Raw genomic sequence first — 25,331 nt, forward strand, 5'->3', positions numbered from 1 at the left:
TGAATTCTTGAATGCAGAAGGTGAAACGCCCATACGCATTCATGAAAGACTGAAGAAGGTGTATGGTGTTGTGACAGTGGATGTCAGCACTGTTAGACGATGGGTTCGTCGTTGTAAGGAAGCTGAAGGGCAAACACCGTTGACTGACGAAAAGCGGAGCGGCAGGCCGGTGAGTGCAGTGACTCCACACAACATTCAGCAAGTTGATGACATCATTCGTGGTGACCGTCGGGTGACTGCAGATGAAGTGTGTCGCATTATTTCTCTTAGTAAAGGCAGTGTGATCACGATTATTAAACAATTGGGGTACTCAAAAGTTTGTGCACGGTGGGTTCCAAGAATGTTAACCGATCAGAATAAAGAGGCAAGGAAAACAATAGCCTCCCAACACTTGCAGCGCTTCCGTTTGGAGGGAGATGAGTTTCTGAAAAAAATTGTGACCGGGGACGAAACATGGGTGCATTTTTTTGAACCCGAATCAAAGAGGCAGTCAATGGAGTGGCGTCACACAAGCTCGCCGAGGAAGAAAAAATTCAAAACTGTGCGATCGGCAGGGAAAGTTATGGCAACAGTTTTCTGGGATACAGAGGGTGTGATTCTGGTTGATTTTTTGGAGCAGGGATGCACAATAAATTCTGTTCAATACGTCACAACCCTCAACAAACTTAAAGCACGTCTTCAGCGAGTTCGCCCAACAAAATCAATGGCAGATGTTCTTCTTTTGCATGACAATGCAAGACCACACACCAGTCGTCACACCTCTGACGAGATTGTCAAAATTGGATGGGAAGTTTTGCCTCATCCCCCATACAGCCCTGACCTGGCAACATCAGACTTCCATCTGTTCGGGCCACTAAAAGAAGCTCATCGTGGGATTCATTTTGAAGATGAGGAGGCCGTCAATACATCTGTGCGTCAATGGCTTAGGAAGCAGAGCTGTGATTTTTACCGTGCTGGGATACATGCCCTTGTTCAAAGATGGACCAAAACTGTAGAGATGGGCGGAGATTACATTGAAAAATGACAAAATGATCCTCAATGTTGTGGTTTTCAACCTATGTAATTGCATTTAAATTTCCTGACAATTAAACGTAGAAAAAAAATAGGAGGCATTACTTTTTGACTGACCCTCGTATAATGCTAACACCTTATACCCTTTCTGAGCTGAACGTCTCACTAGTTACACAGAGATGCTGATTCAGTTTTTCAGGATAGCAAATGGGAACTTGTAGTGCACAAAATGGTCCTGACATCAGTTAACAGAGTGCGTACAGTTATTAAACAATGTGTGTATAGTGTGTGCAGTGACTGGAGTGAAAAATGAATGAACAGAGTAGCATTAGCCTTTTATCGCACTACTTAGTAACTTCTTTGTAAAACAGTATTTAATTCTAGCTGTAAACCGAGTGAGGTAGCAGAGGTTTAAACAGTGGCCTAGTGTTCGGGAGGGTGGAGGCTCCAATCTTCAATCAGTAGTTTTGGTTTTAGTTTTCCGTGATTTCCTTAAATGATTTCAGGCAAATGCTGGGACGGTTCCTTCTACAAGCCCATGGCCGACTGCTTGTCCCATCCTTATCATTAAAGACCTGTAAGATTGTAAATGTATTTATATGTGAATTACAAACAATGGAAAATCCAGGATGGAATGTAACAATACGAGAGAAGGAAAGTTGCTACTCACCATATAGCGGATATGCTGAGCCGCGACAGGCACAACAAAAAGATTCACACAATCATAGCTCTCGGCCATCAAGGCCCTCGTCAGCAGTACACACACACACGCACACACACTACACTGCACTGTAGTTTCAACTCTCTGAGACTGCAGATGTGTGTGCAAGTTGCGCTTGCGTGTGTGTGATGCTGGCGAGGGCCTCGATGGCCGAGAGCTATGATTGTGTGAATCTTTTTGTTGTGCCTGTCGCGGCTCAGCATATCCGCTATATGCTGAGTAGCAACTTTCCTTCTCTCGTATTTTTATGTGTGAATTACTTTACTTTTGTTGTTCCTGAATTGTAATACCAAGGTATGTCTGGCAATCCTTGTAAAGGTGATCTGTGGATAAATAGTTGTACTACTACAACTACTACTACTATTACTACTACTACTATATTTGATGATGGCAAGAAACCTGCCTACATGCTACCACGGTCAGTAACTGTTTCGCCATTTAATCAAATGGTCTTCTGAACATGTTGCATACCAGCATCATTGCAACACTTCTGAAACTTGTTAAGTATGACAATGGGATGAAGCGGACGGAACGCATTGTTTTTGAACGAACTAAGGCAGGAACATAGGCTACTGTTATAGCTAAACGTGGAGTAATACCTTTCAATGTTCACACGGTTCATGTTTTCTTGGTGTCCAATACTGTGGGCAACACATTCATGCATTAACGGAAAACAGTGATACTGAGTTTGCTTTACATTGTGAACATAAGTAGATACTAATTTTCAAGCTCTAACAGAAACGGAACTACCACCGGAGCTCAGTTATTATCTGAAAGTTGATCTTAAACAAGATCCATTAGAAGTGTGGAATCACATAGTTAGTACTAAACTAAACTAAAACTGCACGTAAATACACAGCCCAGTCAGACTCATGCGACCACAGCCTGCATGCGACATCATGGTTCAATAACCACTCACAGAGGGCAGGCGGCAGTGAAGGGTGTAAAAAGCATGTCAGGGGAACGCGGAAAACGCTCAAATCGTTGTCGTGATGCGGCAAGGGACAGATTTATCTGACAATCCATTAAATTTCGAGCATGCAGCCGCGCAAATAAAATTTCCTCCACTGATGTTTCGGCCGCGTATGATCCGGCCATCCTCAGACTGCGCTTGCGGGTCACAGATGCTGGTCGGCTTACACATGCGCCATAGGTGTCGTTAAGACCTTAGTGCGTCGGGCGCACTGTATATCCGATAAAGACAATTTTGCAAGAAGAGCTCACATACCTCAACAGCATTTTTAAATGGAATGGATTTTCTCCGCAACAAATTCGTAGAGCATTCGATGCAAAACCCAAAAAGCAGGTATGTGATGGGGAAGAAGATAGTAATTCCTTTAGATCTAGTGCGTTTATGCCCTCTGTGGGTGCTCTTTCCTCGAAGATAGGCCTTATTCTTGAGAAACACTGTGTTAAGGTGATCTTCCGGCCCCCCACGAAGATTGCAGCTTTACTCGGCTCTGTGAAGGACGATTTACAGCTTCGTAAAACGGGTGTGTATCATATTCCTTGCGGAAATTGTGAGAAGTCGTACATAGGTCAAACAACACGCACCGTTCATGAGAGGTGTGTGCAGCATCGAAGATACACCCGCTTATTACAACCAGACAAGTCAGTTGTGGCAGAACATTGTATTGGTACAGGGCATTCCATGAATTACAGTGATGTGAAGATTATAACATCCACCTCTTCTTTTTGGGAATCTGTCTTCAAGAAAGCTATAGAGATTAGATTAGCTAATAATTTAATAAATAGAGATAATGGTTTTAATTTGGACAAAGCATGGAATCCGGCTCTTGGAGTAATTAAACTGCAGAGAAGTTGTCATGGTGTCATCGCCGCCGTTCATACATCGATAAGCGAATCGAATGTCTGTACGCCTTCGCCACAGGCGGCGCATGTGTAAGCGTATGTATCTGCCGCCGACCAGCATCTGTGACCCGCAAGCGCAGTACCGCCACGGTGGAGCATATAAGACCGCGCTTGGCATCTTATCGTCAGTCTTGTGATTCACTCTGAGGATGGCCGGACGATACGCGGCCGAAATATCAGTGGATTAAATTTTATTTGCGCGGCTGCATGCCCGAAATTTAATGGATTATTCATTACGTTGCGTTGTTGTTGTGGTCTTCAGTCCCGAGACTGGTTTGACGCAGCTCTCCATGCTACCCTATCCTGTGCAAGCTTCTTCATCTCCCAGTACTTACTGCAACCCACATCCTTCTGAATCTGCTTAGTGTATTCATCTCTTGGACTCCCTCTACGATTTTTACCCTCCACGCTGCCCTCCAATGCTAAATTTGTGATCCCTTGATGCCTCAGAACATGTCCTACCAACCGGTCCCTTCTTTTTGTCAAGTTGTGCCACATACTCCTCTTCTCCCCAATTCTATTCAATACTTCATCATCATCTGCAGAGCTAGTTGGCATATAAACTTGTACTACTGAACTAGGTGTGGGCTTCGTGTCTATCTTGGCCACAATAATGCGTTCACTATACTGTTTGTAGTAGCTTGCCCGCACTCCTATATTTTTATTCATTATTAAACCTACTCCTGCATTACCCCTATTTGATTTTGTGTTTATATCCCTGTATTCGGCCGACCAAAAGTCTTGTTCCTCCTGCCACCGAATTTCACTAATTCCCACTATATCTAGCATTAACCAATCCATTTCCCTTTTTAAATTTTCTAATCTACCTGCCCGGTTAAGGGATCTGACATTCCACGTTCCGATCCGTAGAACGCCAGTTTCCTTTTCCTGATAACGACGTCCTCTTGAGTAGTCCCCGCCCGGAGATCCGAATGGGGAACTATTTTACCTCCGGAATATTTTACCCAAGAGGACGCCATCATGATTTATCCATACAGTAAAGCTGCATGCCCTCGGGAAAAATTACGGCCGTAGTTTCCCCTTGCTTTCAGCCGTTCGCAGTACCAGCACAGCAAGGCCGTTTTGGTTAATGTTGCAAGGCCAGGTCAGTCAATCATCCAGACTGTTGCCCATGCAACTACTGAAAAGGCTGCTGCCCCTCTTCAGGAACCACACGTTTGTCTGGCCTCTCAACAGATACCCCTCCGTTGTGGTTGCACCTACGGTACGGCCATCTGTATCGCTGAGGCACGCAAGCCTCCCCACCAACGGCAAGGTCCATCGTTCATGGGTCGCATTAAGTTGAAAATGCACAGATTTATCTGACGTTCACAATGACATGACCATTGGCTTTCGGAGCAAGGGTGGAAGCATTTCCGAAACAGCTAGGTTTGTAAACCGTTCGCGTGCCGTCGTATTTGAAGTAGACCGTGTATGCCAAAATGTCGCTATCCAAAACTGGTGCCAAGGCAACTGTAGTGTTCCACATGTCCTAGATGACAGGTGTGAACGACGGCTGCGGAGATGTGTACAGGCAAACACACATGCAACTGGTGAACATCTCAGTGCCCAGATGACCCAGAGGGCTACCAACAGCGTCTCCTCAACGACCGTTCATCGAACGCTCATCTATACGGGCCTTCGCAGCAGGCGTCACGTTCATGTATCCATGCTGACCGCTATTCATCGCCGACAAAGGCTTGAATCTGCACGCCAAAACCACGACTGGACGTCCACTGAATGGCGACAGGTCGCCTTTTCAGAGAACGCGTTTTATGCCCCATCGGACTGATGGTCATTGCCGTATACGACATGACACGTCTGAAAACAAACACTCTGAGCCCGGGAAGGGGCATTATAGTATTGGGAAATGTTTTCACGGCATTCCATGGGTGATCTTGTCACTCTGAAAGTCACGATGGATTAACACAAGTATGCATCTATCCTTGGGGACCATGTCCATCCCTAATGCAGTTTGCAAGTCTCGGCATGGTGGCATCTACCACCAGGATAATGTATCGTATCACACAGTTCGCGCATGGTTCGTAGAGCACCAGGATGAGTTTGCCGTATCCCCTGGGCACCGAACCCCATCCGAGAATCAGTGGGACCACCTCGATCAGGCCGTTCACGCCAAAGATCCTCAACCGAGAAACCAAGCTCAGCTGGACACCGCACTGGATTCGGCACGGCTCCAGATCCCTCTGGGTACCTTGCAGAACCTCATTGACTCTCTTCCTGCACCGTCTCGCGCCACAGAAGGTGGTTTTTCACACTATCGACAGGTGTCAAATTAATGTGACTGATCCACTTAGCCACATCGTCAGCTTCTCGAAGATTGTTCTCAAAAGTAGGATATGCGCTCTCTCTCACACACACACACTCTCACGAACACAATAAATTGAAGGAGAGACTTCGCTGAAAAAATGTTATGTTTACAGTCTCTAGACACGAAATGGTAGGACATTTACAGTTAATTACTGCTGTATTTATTAATTAATATTTGCTGTGACCCGTGCAGATTTTTGTGGCATTCTATAAATTTATAACATCGACGTCTCCGAGTCTATTATTATTAGCCACTGATTTTTAGATGAGGAGTATGAAATTGAAATCAGCGTCGGTGATCTGACAACACCGACAATCCCTAAACAACACTGCAGGGTAGATATACCTCCACGCAACCAGGCAAAACAAAAGACAATCAAACAGTATTTTGTGTAAGAACTGAAATACTTGCAAAGAAATCACAGCTCGTCTGAAAGAAATGCGGTGATGTTCTATCGTTAGCCTTCCCTTTCGTGAAAAGCAGTTTTATTTTGATTACGCCATTCTGAAGTATTCTGGACAGCAGCGACCAATGTTGCCACAAAGAAAGCGACGCAGAATATTAAGCGTATTCACCGCAACGACATCAGCTTGCTGAGATCAAAACGTTGAACACACGCAGAAATAAATTATCGTGAGACGTACACGAACTTGCATCAAAAGCCATTTCCAGTCAACTGAATAAGACTACCTGTAAGTAAATTATCTGCTGGATTGGCTGTACGCAGATTAGCAAATCGTAAGTAATTACTTTCTTTACAAAAAATCGTGAGGTAAACTGTTCAATAATCTAAAACTAACAAAACTGCATCGTTATATATCCCACTGACGATGCCTTAGGACAGGAGAAGGCGAAACGCGCATGGGATAAATAACAAAACTAGTAGCAGGAAAAGGCAGTTTTATTTACAAAACAAGTATTTTCCTTTCTTTTTGTAAAAACCATTCGTTTCTTAATATTCAGGTTCAGGAGACTAAACAGGGCGGCTCATGATCTGGTTTTGTGAAATTCCGCTACTAATACAGGATAATTTTCCTGTATTAACATTCTAAAGTCTAGATATAGTCATAAAGAGAGTATACAGTTCAATTGAAACGGTTGGAATACTACCTCGACACAAATTAACCAGACTAGAGACTTTTTTTAAGAAACTACCTGGTGTTCTGCTTTAGTGTAAGACTTCTTTGTGAGCTTGAATAGTATTATTCCATTGTACAAAGTTTCACGAAAGAAGATCAAATCACTGGGAATGGGTGATCAGTTTAACATAACCGTATTCTTGCGTTCCGTGAGAGTAAGTCGTTGAAATCTGGCATACAAAATGAGACTCACGAATAACCATATCAAACAACAAACCACCAGGAAACACCATACTAATACCGACCCTGCCTTCAGCTCTAGTATTCCAAGGTCGGTGCCATTTTGGATAAAAATTTTTTGGGTATTGGGCCACGCCACTGTAAACTACTAGGACAAATTACCGACGTTTCGACCGGCTTGATACGATCCTCTTCAGGACAGTGAACAGTCACATGACTATCTGATGCCGTTTCTACACCACGTACAGCGCACCGAAGTTTACAGTGTGCTCTCTTATACGGAGGACTAATATTTTGTCCGGTGCGCTTGTGTTCTGTTAGTACAGGTCGCCTTTAAAGAACGACCTATTTGTTTCCATAAATACATTATTTCTCTCTTTCCTCCGTTCTACGAAATTTATGGAAGTAGTTTCCCATCATTTAGTACTGCATCCTGTCTCATTTCTTGGTATCTAGTTAGAACATTGCCAGGGAGACACTATTTGAATATCATGTACTATAACACTTGCTTCACCTTCCAGTTTAAATCTTTCGTCCTGTAGGTGAGTGTTATCAAGGTTGCAGAGTGTGCACCCGGTTGCGAATTCAGGCTCCTGCCTTAAACAAACCTTGCCGTATCCGATTGAGTTACACAGAGGTCGTGCGCGTGTCGTCAGGCACATAAATTTTAATCTTACAGAAATAATCACAGAATATATCGTATGCAATAGGTTGCACAAATGTTCTTCAAGCTACTGAGGACGGCAAATTTGGACTTTATATATAACGTTATTAATTTTTAGTTTTTTGTTTTATTTACGTCTCTTGCTTTTTATCGCTTAAAAATTCCATCAAGCAATTCCAGACGAACGGTAGCATTCACCTACACAAGCCTTATAACCTCCTTCCATTCCTCACAAAAAATAAATTATTTATCTTAAAAGAACAACACAAAACACACTGATATCGATACAGTTTAATTTTAAAAAAATGGTTCAAATGGCTCTGAGCACTATGGGACACAACTGCTGAGGTTATGAGTCCCCTAGAACTTAGAACTAGTTAAACCTAACTAACCTAAGGACATCACAAACATCCATGCCCGAGGCAGGATTCGAACCTGCGACCGTAGCGGTTTAATTTAAAACTGCGTCCAATAAAACGGTTGTTTTTACTATCTACTGTATGTGTTACATCAATAAATACTGAAGACGTGTCAACAGCCAAATAACAAATGGTAAATATTTTATTCAGAGACAACAAATGAGACATCTCGTGCATTCAAGTAACACAGAAAGATACCCAGCGAAGACGTTCAAAAAATTCCAAGAACGGTGTTAATACTTGAAAGACCTTTTCACAATACAAATGTGCAACTTCGTGAAGGCGGACCTACGAACAAGTACAGACAAATAAATTTTTTAAAAAATGTCAGAATGAACTTTCACTCCTCGGCGGAATGCGCGTTGATTTGAAACGTCCTAGCAGATTAAAACTGTTTGCCGGAGCGGGACTCAATCTCGGGATCTTTGCCTTTCGCGGGCACGTGCTGGTCTGCAAGGTATGCAAGAGAACTTCTGTGCTGTTTGAGGGGTGGGAAAAGTGGTATTCACTGAAACAAAGCTGCGAAGGTTCGCGTCCCGCCCCAGCACACACATTTAATCCGCCTGAAAGTTTAAAGAACATATCATATGGCCATCCACGTAAAACTATGCTTAGCGATCAGTCAGAAATTAATTTGATGCCGAAGCAACATACTGGGCGTTATTTTAAGTTTTACTTTATAGCATATACGAGGGTGAGTCAAATGAAAACCTTAAATATTTTCTTAAATCTTATTTATTGCGCAGAAGTGGTACAAAGCTGTATCACTTTCCAACATAATCTCCCCCGCGCTCAATGCAAGTCCTCCAGCGCTTACAAAGTGCATTAATTCCTTTAGAAAAAAATTCTTTTGGTAGTCCGCGCAACCACTCATGCACCGCGTGGCGTACCTCTTCATCAGAACGGAACTTCTTTCCTCCCATTGCGTCTTTGAGTGGTCCAAACATATGGAAATCACTTGGGGCAAGATCTGGTGAGTATGGTGCATGAGGAAGACACTCAAAATGCAGGTATGTGATTGTTGCAACTGTTGTACGAGCAGTGTGGGGCCTTGCATTGTCATGTTGCAAAAGGACACCTGCTGACAGCAATCCACGTCGCTTTGATTTGATTGCAGGCGGCAGATGATTTTTTAGGAGATCTCTGTATGATGCACTGGTGACAGTGGTCCCTCTAGGCATGTAATGCTCCAAAATGACGCCTTTTTCGCCCAAAAGGGAGCCAGCATAACCTTCCCTGTTGATGGCTCAGTTCGAAACTTCTTTGATTTTGGTGATGAGGAATGGCGCCATTCCTTGCTCGCTCTCTTCGTTTCCGGTTGGTGGAAGAGGTTTCGTCCCCAGTAACGATTCTTGCAAGGAAGCCATCACCTTCTCGTTCAAAGTGCCGAAGAAGTTCTTGACAAGCATCAACACGTCGTTGTCTCATTTCAGGAGTCAGCTGCCATGGCACCCATCTTGCAGACAGTTTGTGAAACTGGAGCACATCATGCACAGTGTGCTGGCTGGCTCTGAGCACTACGGGACTTAACATCTGAGGTCATCAGTCCCTAGAACTTAGAACTAATTAAACCTAAGGACATCACACACATCCATGCTGGAGGCAGGATTCGAACCTGCGACCGTAGCGGTCGCGCGGTTCCAGACTGAAGCGCCTAGAACCGCTCTGCCACACCAGCCGGCTGTGGTGTGCTGACCCATGACTAATCTGTAAACAAGCTGCAATGTCATTCAGTGTCACTCGGCGGTTTTCCTTCACTATGGCTTCAACTGCTGCAATGTTCTGTGGAGTCACAACTCGTTGTGCCTGACCTGGACGAGGAGCATCTTCCACTGAAGTCACACCATTTGCGAACTTCCTACTCCATTCGTAGACTTGCTGCTGTGACAAACATGCATCACCGTACTGAACCTTCATTCGACGATGAATTTCAATAGGTTTCACACCTTGACTACACAAAAACCGAATAACAGAACGCTGTTCTTCCCTAGTGTAAGTCGCAAGTGGGGCGGCCATCTTTATACTGATACTGCGACGGTATGTGTGCATCTGCACTATGCTGCAACCTACAGGCCATTCTGGACGCTGTTTGTAGCACGCTTACCAACTAACAGGATAACGGCGCGAAATTTCGATTTGTTATTCCAAATTTAAGGTTTTCATTTGACTCATCCTCGTATTACTTGGTGTTAGATCCGGGTATATGCGACCCGCTACAGCAAAATCATACGTACAGCATAAAAATGGCAATTGGCTAGAAACGGCAGGACATCGTACTGCGCATAGTGCAAACTTACCTCAGAACGGATAGCCCTGAAAGATAAAGCAAGATAGGAAGATGAATACTGAAAGTAAACAGGCTAGAGTGAAAGAGAACGCATGGAGGACTGTCGTGTCCAAGCACAGTAGGAGGCGGAGGTTAGTGAAAACATTCCCGAGAAGCCTCCGCACACGGGCAAACGCTAACGTCAACTAGAGTCACGAAGTGCACGTCTTGCAGGGAAAACAGACAGCTGGTTAGAATGAAAGGATACGATGGGCAGTGCGGCGTCGCGGAAGTCGACCACGGAGAACCTCTGCGTGGGTTCGAGGAAGTCCAGCAGGTGGTGCGGCACGCCCTGCGCCTCCTCCACCGTCACCTTGTTGGTGATGATGTCCAGCCCTCGGTACACCTGAAACACGTTTCCTTCGTCAGTTCACAGGGACACACAGGGCGCACAGCGCTTTACAATACTATGCTCAGACGCCCGAAAGAACACTGCATCGTATTTCCTAATAATACAGGCACTGCTATTTCGTAATTAATCGCCACTACCAGGCCCCCGACTCGCAACAAAAATGGTCTTCCTGGACGGGAATATACGTAACGTGCGACTGCATGTTGAAACACATGGACGATGACATATGGAAGTTTGAGCCTGGCCGTGATTCGTGCTCAGATGGCAGAAGCGTTTGAGGCGACCACTCGCGTAAAGCGGGAAATACGGGTTCGAGTATGGGTCCAGTGTAGGCCCGACCGGTTGGCCGTGCGGTCTAACGCACGGCTTTCCGGGCGGGAAGGAGTGCCTGGTCCCCGGCACAAATCCGCCCGGCGCATTTGTGTCGAGGTCCGGTGAACCGGCCAGTCTGTGGATGGTTTTTAGGCGGTTTTCCATCTGTCTCGGCGAATGCGGGCTGGTTCCCCTTATTCCGCCTCACTATGTCGGCAACTGCTGCGCAAACAAGTTCTCCACGTTCGCGTACACCACCAGTACTCCACCACGGAAACTTAGGGGTTAAACTCGTCTGGTGTGAGACGTTCCCTGGGGGGTCCACCGGGGGCCGAACCGCACAATAACCCTGGGTTCGGTGTGGGGTAGCGGAGGGGTGAAGTGGACTGCGGTTGTCATCGTGGGGTTGCAGACAACTGCGGCTGCAGCGGGAACGGAGCCTCTCCGTCGTATCTAGGTCCCCGGTTAACATAACATAGATCCAGTGGAAATTGTCATTATCGTCATTCTAATATACAGCCAAAGGCGGCTCATATTCGCAGCTGCGAATACATTTCCTGTAACTATTGTGCTTCTAGCTAAAGTAGACCACATGTGAAATCTGAGCCCAGTTAGCTGGGGATATAATCGAAAGGCATAAATTTCAAATACATACGTTGTAACCAGGACGATATTTCATACTGAAGGCAGTGACGATTGTTGGTCACGTTTTGCATCTGTCTCGCAAACGGCTCGGTTGTGGACCCATGTTTAGTAAAAGGATTATGTATCTAATACCGTATACGTCCAGCCGTGTCATCTTCGGCCACTATGATTCACCCTGTACAAAATGTGACCCGATCCTGAGAAGGTTATGAATTTGAAAGCTACTTGTGTTGAAGTCACTGCTGCGCATATTACACTGATGAAATACACTCCTGGAAATTGAAATAAGAACACCGTGAATTCATTGTCCCAGGAAGGGGAAACTTTATTGACACATTCCTGGGGTCAGATACATCACATGATCACACTGACAGAACCACAGGCACATAGACACAGGCAACAGAGCATGCACAATGTCGGCACTAGTACAGTGTATATCCACCTTTCGCAGCAATGCAGGCTGCTATTCTCCCATGGAGACGATCGTAGAGATGCTGGATGTAGTCCTGTGGAACGGCTTGCCATGCCATTTCCACCTGGCGCCTCAGTTGGACCAGCGTTCGTGCTGGACGTGCAGACCGCGTGAGACGACGCTTCATCCAGTCCCAAACATGCTCAATGGGGGACAGATCCGGAGATCTTGCTGGCCAGGGTAGTTGACTTACACCTTCTAGAGCACGTTGGGTGGCACGGGATACATGCGGACGTGCATTGTCCTGTAGGAACAGCAAGTTCCCTTGCCGCTCTAGGAATGGTAGAACGATGGGTTCGATGACGGTTTGGATGTACCGTGCACTATTCAGTGTCCCCTCGACGATCACCAGTGGTGTACGGCCAGTGTAGGAGATCGCTCCCCACACCATGATGCCGGGTGTTGGCCCTGTGTGCCTCGGTCGTATGCAGTCCTGATTGTGGCGCTCACCTGCACGGCGCCAAACACGCATACGACCATCATTGGCACCAAGGCAGAAGCGACTCTCATCGCTGAAGACGACGCGTCTCCATTCGTCCCTCCATTCACGCCTGTCGCGACACCACTGGAGGCGGGCTGCACGATGTTGGGGCGTGAGCGGAAGACGGCCCAACGGTGTGCGGGACCGTAGCCCAGCTTCATGGAGACGGTTGCGAATGGTCCTCGCCGATACCCCAGGAGCAACAGTGTCCCTAATTTGCTGGGAAGTGGCGGTGCGGTCCCCTACGGCACTGCGTAGGATCCTACGGTCTTGGCGTGCATCCGTGCGTCGCTGCGGTCCGGTCCCAGGTCGACGGGCACGTGCACCTTCCGCCGGCCACTGGCGACAACATCGATGTACTGTGGAGACCTCACGCCCCACGTGTTGAGCAATTCGGTGGTACGTCCACCCGGCCTCCCGCATGCCCACTATACGCCCTCGCTCAATGTCCGTCAACTGCACATACGGTTCACGTCCACGCTGTCGCGGCATGCTACCAGTGTTAAAGACTGCGATAGAGCTCCGTATGCCACGGCAAACTAGCTGACACTGACGGCGGCGGTGCACAAATGTTGCGCAGCTAGCGCCATTCGACGGCCAACACCGCGGTTCCTGGTGTGTACGCTGTGCCGTGCGTGTGATCATTGCTTGTACAGCCCTCTCGCAGTGTCCGGAGCAAGTATGGTGGGTCTGACACACCGGTGTCAATGTGTTCTTTTTTCCATTTCCAGGAGTGTACTATCATACTTGATTTTGAAACCAAAATGTTTGCTTTCTTAAAAATAGTGTGCCGTATATCAGTTGTAATCTGTTGCATAAGGCTGAACTTTCTGAAACAGGAAGTGGCGCACAATGGTACATAATTATACAGGGTGTGTCAAAAATCGTAGAACACTCTGGAATGGGGTACCTGAATATTCCAGTAAGGTATGGGTGAGGTGGTCCATCTCTTACGGTATGCACCGAACAAGGGCGCCACCTTCAAATCGGCCATCATAAACCTACGTCAATTTAAAAAAAATGGAAAACGGGTTGTGTGATATTTCAAATGACATCAGTATTTCCTGACAAGTTCATCCCCGTAAAAATATTGGAAGTAGCAAGTTATGGGTCAAAAGTATCTTGTTGAAAGTAAGAGGGAAAGATGGCATCTTCATTCAGAACTAAGGGAAACACCACGTCTTGCAGCGCTTCTGGATAGCGTTGGGCATTTAGGTTCCGGTCAATGAAAATGGATCCAGTTACAGGAGTACCTCATATTCTACATCAGGACATAATCGTTAAGCTACCAACTATCTTGGAAAGTTCCATTCAGTGTGGATTCTGGTCACTCCAATATCTGTAGTTGTAACGGTTGGCTTCACCACCAAAAAACGATTGCCTCATCACTGTGCAAAAGAGGAATCTTGTTGAACTTACTCTAGGGTCCACGTTCAAAACTGCATACGTCTGTCTGAGATATCCTCCACTAGATGCTGGAGTAGCTGAATCTTGAATGGATGCCACTGATAACCATGAAGAATTCATGACCGATTGGTTCCACGTTCTGCTGACAAACGTCGTGTGCTGTGGTGTGGGTTCTTCGTGAAGGACGCCAAAACCATTGTTGACGTTGTCTTGTCAGTAGCAGTTTTTGGATGGCCAAATGATTCAAATAGCTCTGAGCACTATGGGACTCAACTGCTGTGGTCATCAGTCCCCTAGAACTTAGAACTAATTAAACCTAACTAACCTAAGGACATCACACACATCCATGCCCGAGGCAGGATTCGAACCTGCGACCGTAGCCGTCGCGCGGTTCCGGACTGAGCACCTAGAACCGCTAGACCACCGCGGCCGGCTTGGATGGCCACTCCGTTCCTTGTCGGAATTTGGAAATTAAGCACCTGACAGTGTTGTGTGAAACTGGAAGTCTTTCTGGGTACCGGTTGTTAAAATATGGTTCCACGAACGGCAACTCCGCTCTCAAGGACATCAAAATTACCTCAATCCTCCCCTCCTTGGTCACTGCCTTCAGTTAGCCGTAACAGAAAAAAGTGTTGTAACTTTTGAATTGTAACTGCTACTTCGAATGTGTTTAAAGAAATGACAGATTTCTAGATGGAGCCCACGTTCGACGTATACCGTAAAAGATAGACCACCTCACCCATACCTTACTGGAATATTCATGTTTCCCCCACTGCTGCAGTGTTTTTGACATAACAGAGTGAACTGCGACTTTTGAATCACCTTGTACACTAATGTAAAAGATCTGATCGTATAATTTAGCACGTACAGCACTGACTCCCCTTACAGGAAATTGAGAACCAGATCTAATTTACGCGCCCGATTTACGTCTGCAGATCTGGGAGACCAATCAACCCTTGTGTAAATTTAGGTGGTTTTATACACTCGTATAGACAAATGCCGGACTGGTCTGCCCGTATCACTTCAGGCAAATAACATACACGAAGAGAGAAATATAAACACACACAGAACAAAGTCTGCATAAGTAACAAACAGATGTCCCAGGCAACATTTCGCTCTTTACGTATCTGCCGACCGCTGAAACAGGAAGTCATGTATAGGTGATTGCCTACCACTCGGGCCTTCCCAAGGCAGTACAAACGCAAAGGAACAAGCAGGGGATTTAATTATTTCCATTACGTAGCTCAGCATTCTCTTATAGCGGATGACTGGCATATTTGGCGAGACAAACTTGAAGCAGTATTTTTTCTTCAAGTGCGTGTCAGATGAGAAATCAAGTACATGGATTACTTTATTTGTCGAAACACTTCAATAATGTTACATTTTGTTGTCCTATTTGGGACTCGTTAGGTAACATATTACACTGGATATAAGTGAGCATCGAAAATTTGTGGAGATCTGAACTCGAACTCGAACTTCTGGCGAGCAGTCGCCTTATCCATTAGGGTATCTGAAAGCTCCTCCAGGCCTGACTCACACTTTCATTGCCATTGTCTCGTCCTATTACTTCTAAACACCAGGACCAGAAGTTTCCGCATGTTGTATATAGGAAGTACGTTGGTCTGATTCCAGGTTTCATTAGTATGCCATACTCATGACACTGCAAGTTGATTTCCGAACGGTTCTCACTAACATTTAATAACATCACATTACACTGATTTCATTTCCTTTACCTCCAACCATTACGCGTCAATGAATTGAATATACCTACGTATATCACTTTGGTTCTCAGTACATAGTCAGTCAGCTCTGGAAAACACCAGCTTTGAATTACACGTGGTGTCATTCAGATGATACGGAGGGTTAAAGGTTAACCTTTTAACGCCAACGATAACTACACTGTGTGGCTTCACGTGATATGGAATCCTCCGCGAGGGCCAGTCCAGTTCGTTGTACACAGCAACAACATGTCACGGGATGGTCGCACGACACGAGAAAAGACGCAACGAAATAAAGTACAACCCTGAGTGTGGGCAATAACTGGCTAAGGTAAAAATTGCGTACGTTGTTTGATATCCACATATGGTTCAAATGGCTCTGAGCACTATGGGACTGAACATCTGAGATCATCAGTCCCCTAGAACATAGAACTACTTAAACCTAACTAACCTAAGGACATCACACATATCCATGCCCAAGGCAGGATTCGAACCTGCGACAGTAGCGGTTCCAGACTGAAGCTATCCACATATCGACTCATAAATCATTGTATATTATTACTTCTCAATTAATTTTAAGTAACAACGCGAGTTAACTGTTATAATATGCCCAGACTGAAAAGGAAAGGCCAGCAACGTTAAATAATACAAATTCCTTTTCATATTACGAACTGTTGGTTGTGTTACTATTTTTCTGCGTTGTTACAGGTATTCAGTTTGTTTTTATACTCAAGATGGCCAGTTTATCTTGACCACCACAAACAACTTTTTGTCCACGAACAAAACAAATAAAATTTTCAACCATGTGGGGTATTCATCAGCATGATTGTCTTTACTGTAACTCTGTTCGTTACCGAGATACCAACATCACGATATGTTTTTTAAATAGCACCCTATAAGCACCCTATATCTTTGTTATTCAGTAATCCACTTCCTGCTCTCAAGAGGTGATCAGAAAAATGTATCACAGGTTCAAATGGCTCTGAGCACTATGGGACTTAACTTCTGAGGTCATCAGTCCCCTAGAACATAGAACTACTTAAACCTAAGTAACCTAAGGGCAACAGACACATCCATGCCCAAGGCAGGATTCGAACCCGCGACCGTAGCGGCCGGGCGGTTCCAGACTGCAGTGCCTAGAACCGCTCGGCCACTTCGGCCGGCTGTATCACAGGGTACAAATCTTGTAAAAATGATGTTACTGCGAAAGTAATACAAAACTGACTATGACAACCCTGTACTAACACACATTGTAGGTGCCCGCAGCAACGTAACGCCTCCACTTGCTGGAGGTGACAGTAGACAAATGAAAACACAAGGAAAATGCTCACTGGTTACTCACCCTACCGTTTTCAGTTTAAGGACTGTTTGCGTACAGCGTTCACCAAAGAACAGACGGCAGATAAACTACGGACAGACGTAGTGCCGTTCATATCTTCGGAACGGACGAAGTTACGAGAAAGGCAATCATGTTGGTTAATACTGCATAGCTGTAAGGGTGCTGCGGACGATAATCAAAAGGGTCCTGCTGTGAAATGAAATGGCATCCTCTAGAGTCTAGACCATCAGTCAGTGCTGTCGCGCTGTATGGCACGCAGCAGTCAGGCTGGTACCCCATAGCTGCCCGGTGCGCCTCCAGACAGGGCTTCACTGGTCATCAGAGCTGAATTCGAAGCGGGATTGATCACTGAACTCAATTGTAATGCAGTGACATTCCAGGCCGAAGACGTGTCTGGTGACGTCCCGGTGAGCGGAGATATACCACCTGGATTGGTAGTCCGGGTGACACTCCATCCATAGCAGGACCCCTGTAGTTGTCATTCGCGGCACCATAACAGCACAGCGGTACGTCGAAGATATTCTACGCCACATTCTGTAACGCTTCATGGTAAGCCATACTGAGCTTACTCTTCAGCAAGAGAATGCCTGCTGTAATATCCACGATACTATGTTCTAGCCACAAGATGTTAAAATGAACTAAGTGTACAAACTTCAACAAATATTATCGATGCTACGTATAAAAAAGACTGCATCGTGTAAAAATGACGGCAATTATTTCATTATTTCTGTAATAATTTAATTTCTGTGTGAATTAGAACTATTATCAGAGAACTACACTCATGGACAACGTCTATTATAATCTTTTTTTGTTATCTGTGATAATTGTGGTTCAGTTGTTCTTCCTGTGCTAACCGATGAACTGTTCGGACGTGAGACGTGTGAGGTCTGTAAAGAGAAAACCTGTAACTACATATTGTTAATTATTATTTGAAAAATAGAGTCGCTATTGTCTAGACGTGGATTTGCATTTATTTCCATTGTAATCCAATCTAATTAATGTTTTTAAGTGTTAATTTTCAGCTCCGTAATTAGGAGCGCAGCCGGAGTTTACTAGTAGCTGGTATAAAAAATATGACGATATTTATCATTGAAAATAATTTTAAATGCTAAAGAGTAGAGATAAAAGGCTTAAACAGTTTTATCTAAGTATATTACCTTGATATAAAATAAATCGAGAATAACAATAGACAAATTGACAATCGTCTGCCTGCCACCATCTTAGCAAAAATATCTCCGCGTCAATTTTGAATCGAGAATTGTAACAAACACGAATGTTGTTAGATGTAAATGAATGGAAGTAAGTGTGCACTGGTGGTCTCGAATCTACTTTAAAAGGCAGAATTCAACTGAGACTGAATCCTTAAATACGGTGCTCACAGCACGTTACGTAATATCAATTTCTTATTTGCTGATGTATGACGTCTAATTATTTCGGACGATTTACATGAAATATTTTAATAGCAGACATACGCCAGTGTTGTGCGCGGGTAGTATTTTGTGACTAAATGTTCCCTTTACTAGAGAAAAGTGCTTCCATCTTAAGTTACAGTTGTGTAAAATCTGATAAATGATATTCAATTTAGTGCCACTCACATGGCTTTACAGACAACATTTCTAAACAATGTCGAGTGGAGATTTCTTTAGCACAGTGACAAATATTAGCCGGAATAATCATTTTTGAGATCAAACGAATTGTTACGCTGACAATAGGTAATTGGTTATATATTTTTTTGATCTACCTGAAATATCATTTATCAATAATTAAAGTCACGAAATACCATAAACCGGTTCCGCCACACTGCCCGCACACGGCGAGAGTCACTACTGCTTGTCTGCGTGATAGCCCAATCCTACCTTGTCCAGCAAGGTCGCCGAATCTCTCTTCGATTGAGAACGTTGAGAGCATTTCGGGCAGTGCCCTCCAACCTGCTCAGGATTTTGACAACATAAACCTCCAACTGGACAGAATCTGGCACAATATCCTTCGGGAGGACATCCAATAATTCTATCAATCAACGCCAAGCCGAATAACTACGTGCTTAAGAGCCAACGGTGGACGAACGCGTTATTGTCATGCTCAATTTTTGAAATTCGTTCTCTTCAATAAATCATCCACTTTTTTGAAACTGTAATCCTTTGTTTGTTTGTACATGTACATTACCTCTATCGATTCCCACTCCATTTGGATAATTCCTTCGTTGTGCGCCTTTTTTGTCTTATAGCGTATTTTATAATTTGCTTCCAGAAAAAAGTCATTTGGGACAATCGAGATAAATGGGAGACCCTGCATATATCATCAATCCGTTGGTTATTCTGTTGTAACCATCGTCTTCTTCCTTGCAAGTTCACGTTTGTCTATAGGGTCGGCTCTGTTACACGGGTTTTAGCAATGTTGATGGGGCCACCACTACTCCCCGCTCCCGGACGGAATTTGTGTACCCAATCTGCTGTGTCTAGAGTAAATCTCTTGTTCGTGTGCGACATCGTTTTCTAAATGTTTGCGAAGGATGCATGGCGGCCGCAGTGGCCGAGCGGTTCTAGGCGCTACAGTCCGGAACCGCGCGACCGCTACGGTCGCAGGTTCGAATCCTGCCTCGGGCATGAATGTGTGTGATGTCCGTAGGTTAGTTAGGTTTAAGTAGCTCTACGTTCTAGGGGACTGATGACCTCAGATGTTAAGTCCTATAGTGCTCAGAGCCATTTTAACCATTTGAAGGGTGTATGTGAGGCAGGACGTAGGTACCAGCCCGGTACTTAGCTAGCTGAATGTGAGAAACCGCCTAAAAACGTCATCCAGGCTGGTACCCCACCAAGCCCCGTCGTTGACCCGCGAGGCGTATACATTCCGGGACAGGCTAGCCCCCACGACTGCCGGAAGTGGCGAGTGAACCCGCCCGGCTGTCGGGGCGGGTGATTCTTTTGTATTATTATTATTATTATTATTAAATGACGTTCTAGATGTTGAAGAAAAATTAACAGAAACATTGCAGGAAACGATAAATTCTCTAAAGGTGTGTAACTCAACACACATCGTCAGAAAATTCTTCTGAAGAAACGAATCTAAACTTTGATCGGCCGTGGAACATTTTATAGCTCGACGTTGGTAATATTGAACAGTTTAAAACTGTTGTTTCTTCTGGTATATAGGATACGCTTTCACACATTATGACAGGGGCTACCTTGTAGCTAGGACACGCACTCGTTAGACCCTCATATGACGAGTCTCACCTTAAAACGTAAACTGTAATAGCAGTAACTGGAGAAACCGCAGTACGGATCAAGTACACAGGGACGAGCACACAGGCGTGTGGTGACTTTAGATGAAGATTTTAGTTGTTTATTTATTTATTGCAAATTTACAGGTCTGTTACCTGACATTTCAAAAATATCCTACATATTATAGTTTTCGTTCGTTATCTTTTTGGTAGTTTATGGTTTTGTTTTATGTGCAACATCTGACATGGAATAATACTTTTTTAAAATAACGATAATTTGTGGTCGAGATGTAAATAAAGTTTTGTAGTTTTAAGAAGAATGTAAAAAGATGATAGGCCAGAACTGAAATTTGTTAGCGCCATCACCAATACTGACTGGTGGAGAACGCTTTCTTCGAGCTGTTGACCGGCCGTCACAACAAAATAGTTTCCAGATAAATGGTATTGCCAATCGCTTTCTTGGCTAAGTTGCCAGCACCTTAAACTTCGTGTACTCCAGTATTCGCTATCTTTTACTGTTTTCTGACTTACATGTACAATTTGTCAGTGAATTTTGGCACGTTATGTCTGACTCACAGTTCTAGGTGTCTTATTTGCAGTTACACCTCATCTTCCTGCTCCTCCTGTTCCTCTTCAGTGTCACTGCTGTCGCTATCACTTTAGATGAAGATGCAGCCATCCGGATTCGACTTGCGAGCAGAAGCCTCTTACCGAATCGCGGAGAATGTTGGAGACGGCTGCACGAACAGCGTGCAGCCTGTGTCCCGTGATCCGTGTCGGCGACCTCGTGGTTCAACTACAGGCTACCGCCTCCGTTCGTTAAGGTGAAACTCCTCCGCTGTCGCGATAACCTCGTTCCGACATGTCGCTCCATACGTGATTTTCGAGCGAGCGCACGCGTGTGTGTGTGTGTGTGTGTGTGTGTGTGTGTGTGTGTGTGTGTGTGTGGTCTATTCTGGCATAAAGCCTACTTGACCTATTACAAAGTGCCATTACGTTTCAACACATCTAGCTGTTTACATATCTAGCAATGTTCAAATGTTTCAAATAGCTCTGAGCACTATGGGATTTAACTTCTGAGGTCATCAGTCCGCTAGGACTTCAGCGGTCGCGCGGTTCCAGGCTGTAGCGCCTAGAACCGCTCGGCCACTTCGGCCGGGCGAACGGAGTTCATCACAGGCGCTTTATAATGCTTTTCCTAAGACTTCACATACAGTTTACAACGAGAGCGTCGTAATATCGGTTCTTACTTTGTAACGGCGCGTGACAGGTATAAAGGAGGAATATTTAAGTAATTACCATCATTCGTTAAAATAATGCATGGAAACTACAGAAAATTGATGTCGGAATAAACTAACGTCGATTTTTCCCAATCTACGTCCTTTTATCGACTGATCTATCAGTCACGGTATATTTCTCTTCTGCTTTGTGTGGATGGCTAACGAATGTGGGTTAAGTTTATTGTAATGTTTGTATAGTCACTGAAAGCAAAGTGAGAGCGGAAAACGTCGAATGTTGGTTGACTCAACATGAAGTGTTTTGACTCAACTTATTAAATATTCACTGTCGCTGTTTGCAAGATGCGAAAGCAAGGATGGCGGACAGTGGAGCCGCGAAAGTTTTGAATCTTTTGACACGCATGGCGGATCTTTTCCCCCTCCCGTGTGTGTGTCGTGAAGTACATTCCATATTACATAGACACAATATTCCACAAACAAAATAACGATGTAAAATACAATATTCCCACTCCTACACCTTCGAGGCATACAAATTTCTGAATTAAATTCTTTCTGGTTGCGAGAGAAAAACAAATGTAACCCAGAACATAGTGAATTACAAAAAACCACAGCACGTGAGAGAAAACCACAGCACGTGAAAGAAAGTTATGCGTACACAAAATCTTAAGTTTTTCAAATTTGTGAATACTTTCCGGAGAACTCAAATTTATATATGTACAGACAGTAAAGAACAGTTTCCCCATTATTTAACAGAAATAAAATAAATGAAACCACTGAAGATGACGCACCTTCTGCGAAACATAACTGGCTAACAGAAGAAACAATTTTGTTTGTTCAAGGCGGATCCCATCGAAATTAAATTTATTTGTAGAGAAACATGGACACAAGTGCGTCATCCTGAAGACGAATGCAGGAATTTATAGTTCGCCTAGATTTGCCTGTTCAGCTAAAACCGTTATCTTCAGTTAATTTTTACAGTAACTGCGGTCTTTAGACTAAGAGGAATTACCTGGGAGCAAAATTAATTTCAATGCAGATACTCCAGCACCTTAGTCCCTGATTGGCTGTCGTTTTATGATCTAAATAGGGAATTTACGACTTATGATTACGTGAAATGATTTAATCGATTCGGCGTCTGACGTTATCATCAACTTGTTTCTCTCCTCCCCGTATATTCCGGTCTCTGTCCTCCTCTATTAGTTTTGCCCATTATGTCTTCCTCAAGTCCTAGTATAATGGAAGTTACTCCCTGATACCTTGACACTTGTCATGTTATCTCGCGCCTTCTTCTAGTCCGTGTTTTCCACAGGTTACGTTCCTCGCCAATTAAACTTTTGACTGTAAACACAGAAAACGATGATCAGTTACTTTTTAAAATAGTTGTTCATTTACCATAAAATGGGTTTCGGGCATTTCCTGATTCACATTCAGATGAGGCACGCTGAAGTTATATCTGCATTTCCACAGGATGATACTCGTTAGAGGCTCTGTGCCGGAAGACAGGAAAAACTCCAAAATTTTGCCGTGAATGAGATTATGATGCCAGGCGTGTGGCCGAGCGGTTCTAGGCGCTACAGTCTGGAACCGCGCGACCGCTACGATCGCAGGTTCGAATCCTGCCTCGAGCATGGATGTGTGTGATGTCCTTGGGTTGGTTAGGTTTAAGTAGTTCCAAGTTCTAGGGGATTAATGATCTCAGAAATTAAGTCCCATAGTGCTCAGAGCCATTTGAACCATTTTTGAGATTATGGTAATTAAAATGAATGATTTTATTAGCTGTGGCATTTTTATATATTTATAGTCAGTATGTGATCACGGGTTCTAGAATACCTATAATGGATAAATTTAAGCTTTTGACTCTATTAATACATCATAACAGCCATTGCTTCATATGGTTCAGTTTTCAGTTATCGTAACATCAATAGACTTCATTTCTGTTCGAGACAAGCCGCATTAGACTCGCTATAGCGTATGACACACAACTGGCATGCTGGTCTTCTTGGTCGCAAGAAGACACATCGGGGCAGTCAGATAGATGCAGTATTTATCGATTTACGAGAAACATTTGACTCGGTACCACACCTCCGCTTATTAGCGAAAACACAATCATATGCGGAGTCTGAAGATTTGTGGGGAGGGAGGACACAATAATTGTCTTGGATGTAGACACATCGACAGACGTATAAGTAACTTCGGTCGAGTCCAAGAGAAGCGTGCTTGGATCCTTGCTGTCCATATAGTATATTAATGACCTTGTAGACAATATCAATTGTAACCTCAAACTTTTCGCAGATGATGTAGTTACCTCTAATTAAGAACTGTCTGAAAAAGAAAAAAAAAAGCTGCACAAACATTAAGTCAGAACCTGTAAAAATTTCAAAGTGCTGCTAACATTGGCAACTTGCTTTCAATGTTCAGAACTGTAGAACTGAGCACTCCACAAAAAAAAAGTGGTATCAAAGAGTCAGTCAGAATCACCCATCTCACCCAAATACTTCAGCGTAACAATTTTTACGGATATGCAATGGGAAGATGATACAGATTAAGGCGTGAGGAAAAAGATGTAGCAAACTTCGGTTTATTGACAGAATACTAGGGAAACGCAATCAGACTACTAAAGAGACTGCTTACGTAATACTTGTGCGATCCATTCTAGACTACTGCTCACGTGTATGGGGTCCGTAACAAATAGGACTAATAGGGGATATTGAACGTATACAGGAAAGGGCAGCACGAATTATCACAGGGCTTGTCTGACCCGCTGGAGAGTGTCGCAGAGAGTCTGAAGAAACTCAATTGGCAGACCCTTGAAGATAGACATAAACTGTCCAGAGGAAGCCTGCTTGTGAGTTTCAAGAATCAGCTTTAAATAATGATTCTAGGAATATACTAAAAATACCTACTTATCGCTTCTGTAAGGATCGTAAGGAGAAGAGCAGATTAATTACAGCACTCACAGAGGCATTTTAAGTCATTCGTCCAGCGCTCCTTACATCAATAGAAAGGGAAGAAGACCTAATAACTAGTACTGTCTGACGTACACATCGCGATGGTTTGTACAGAATGGATTACTGTTACTTAAAAATCGATAGTTAACACGTCAGATATTATCGATAGTATTTAAAAGTACTATCAAAGTGCCGGCCGTTGTGGCCGAGGGGTTCTAGGCGCTTCAGTCCGGAACCGCGCGACCGCTACGGTCGCAGGTTCGAATCCTGCCTCGGGCATGGATGTGTTTGTTGTCCTTAGGTTAGTTAGGTTTAAGTTGTTCTAAGTTCTAGCGGACTGATGACCTCGGATGTTAAGTCCCATAGTGCTCAGAGCCATTTGAACCATTTTTGAACTATCGCAGTACTGATTAACTATCGATTGTTTTGAGCAGGTACTTCAATCGAAAAATAGCTTTCTAAGAATTTTTATTGTTTAAAACACAACAATACAAGATACGCAAATTTTGTTTTATAAAAATTACGGTTGACACTATAAAGA

The 25,331-nt window shown here is 44.2% G+C and overlaps 1 protein-coding gene across 1 annotated transcript in view; it reads right to left on the bottom strand.

Moving 5' to 3' along the window:
- LOC126474571 (tRNA dimethylallyltransferase-like) overlaps positions 1-25,331 on the bottom strand; it is a 627,506-nt gene that overhangs the window by 300,946 nt on the left and 301,229 nt on the right. The window contains exon 2 of the mRNA XM_050102048.1: positions 10,870-11,007. Within this exon, the coding sequence (XP_049958005.1) occupies positions 10,870-11,007 (138 nt within the window). The remainder of the gene's footprint in view (positions 1-10,869; positions 11,008-25,331) is intronic.

Source organism: Schistocerca serialis, chromosome 4 (genome assembly GCF_023864345.2).
Source record: "Schistocerca serialis cubense isolate TAMUIC-IGC-003099 chromosome 4, iqSchSeri2.2, whole genome shotgun sequence".
NCBI classification, from domain to species: Eukaryota; Metazoa; Arthropoda; class Insecta; order Orthoptera; family Acrididae; genus Schistocerca; species Schistocerca serialis.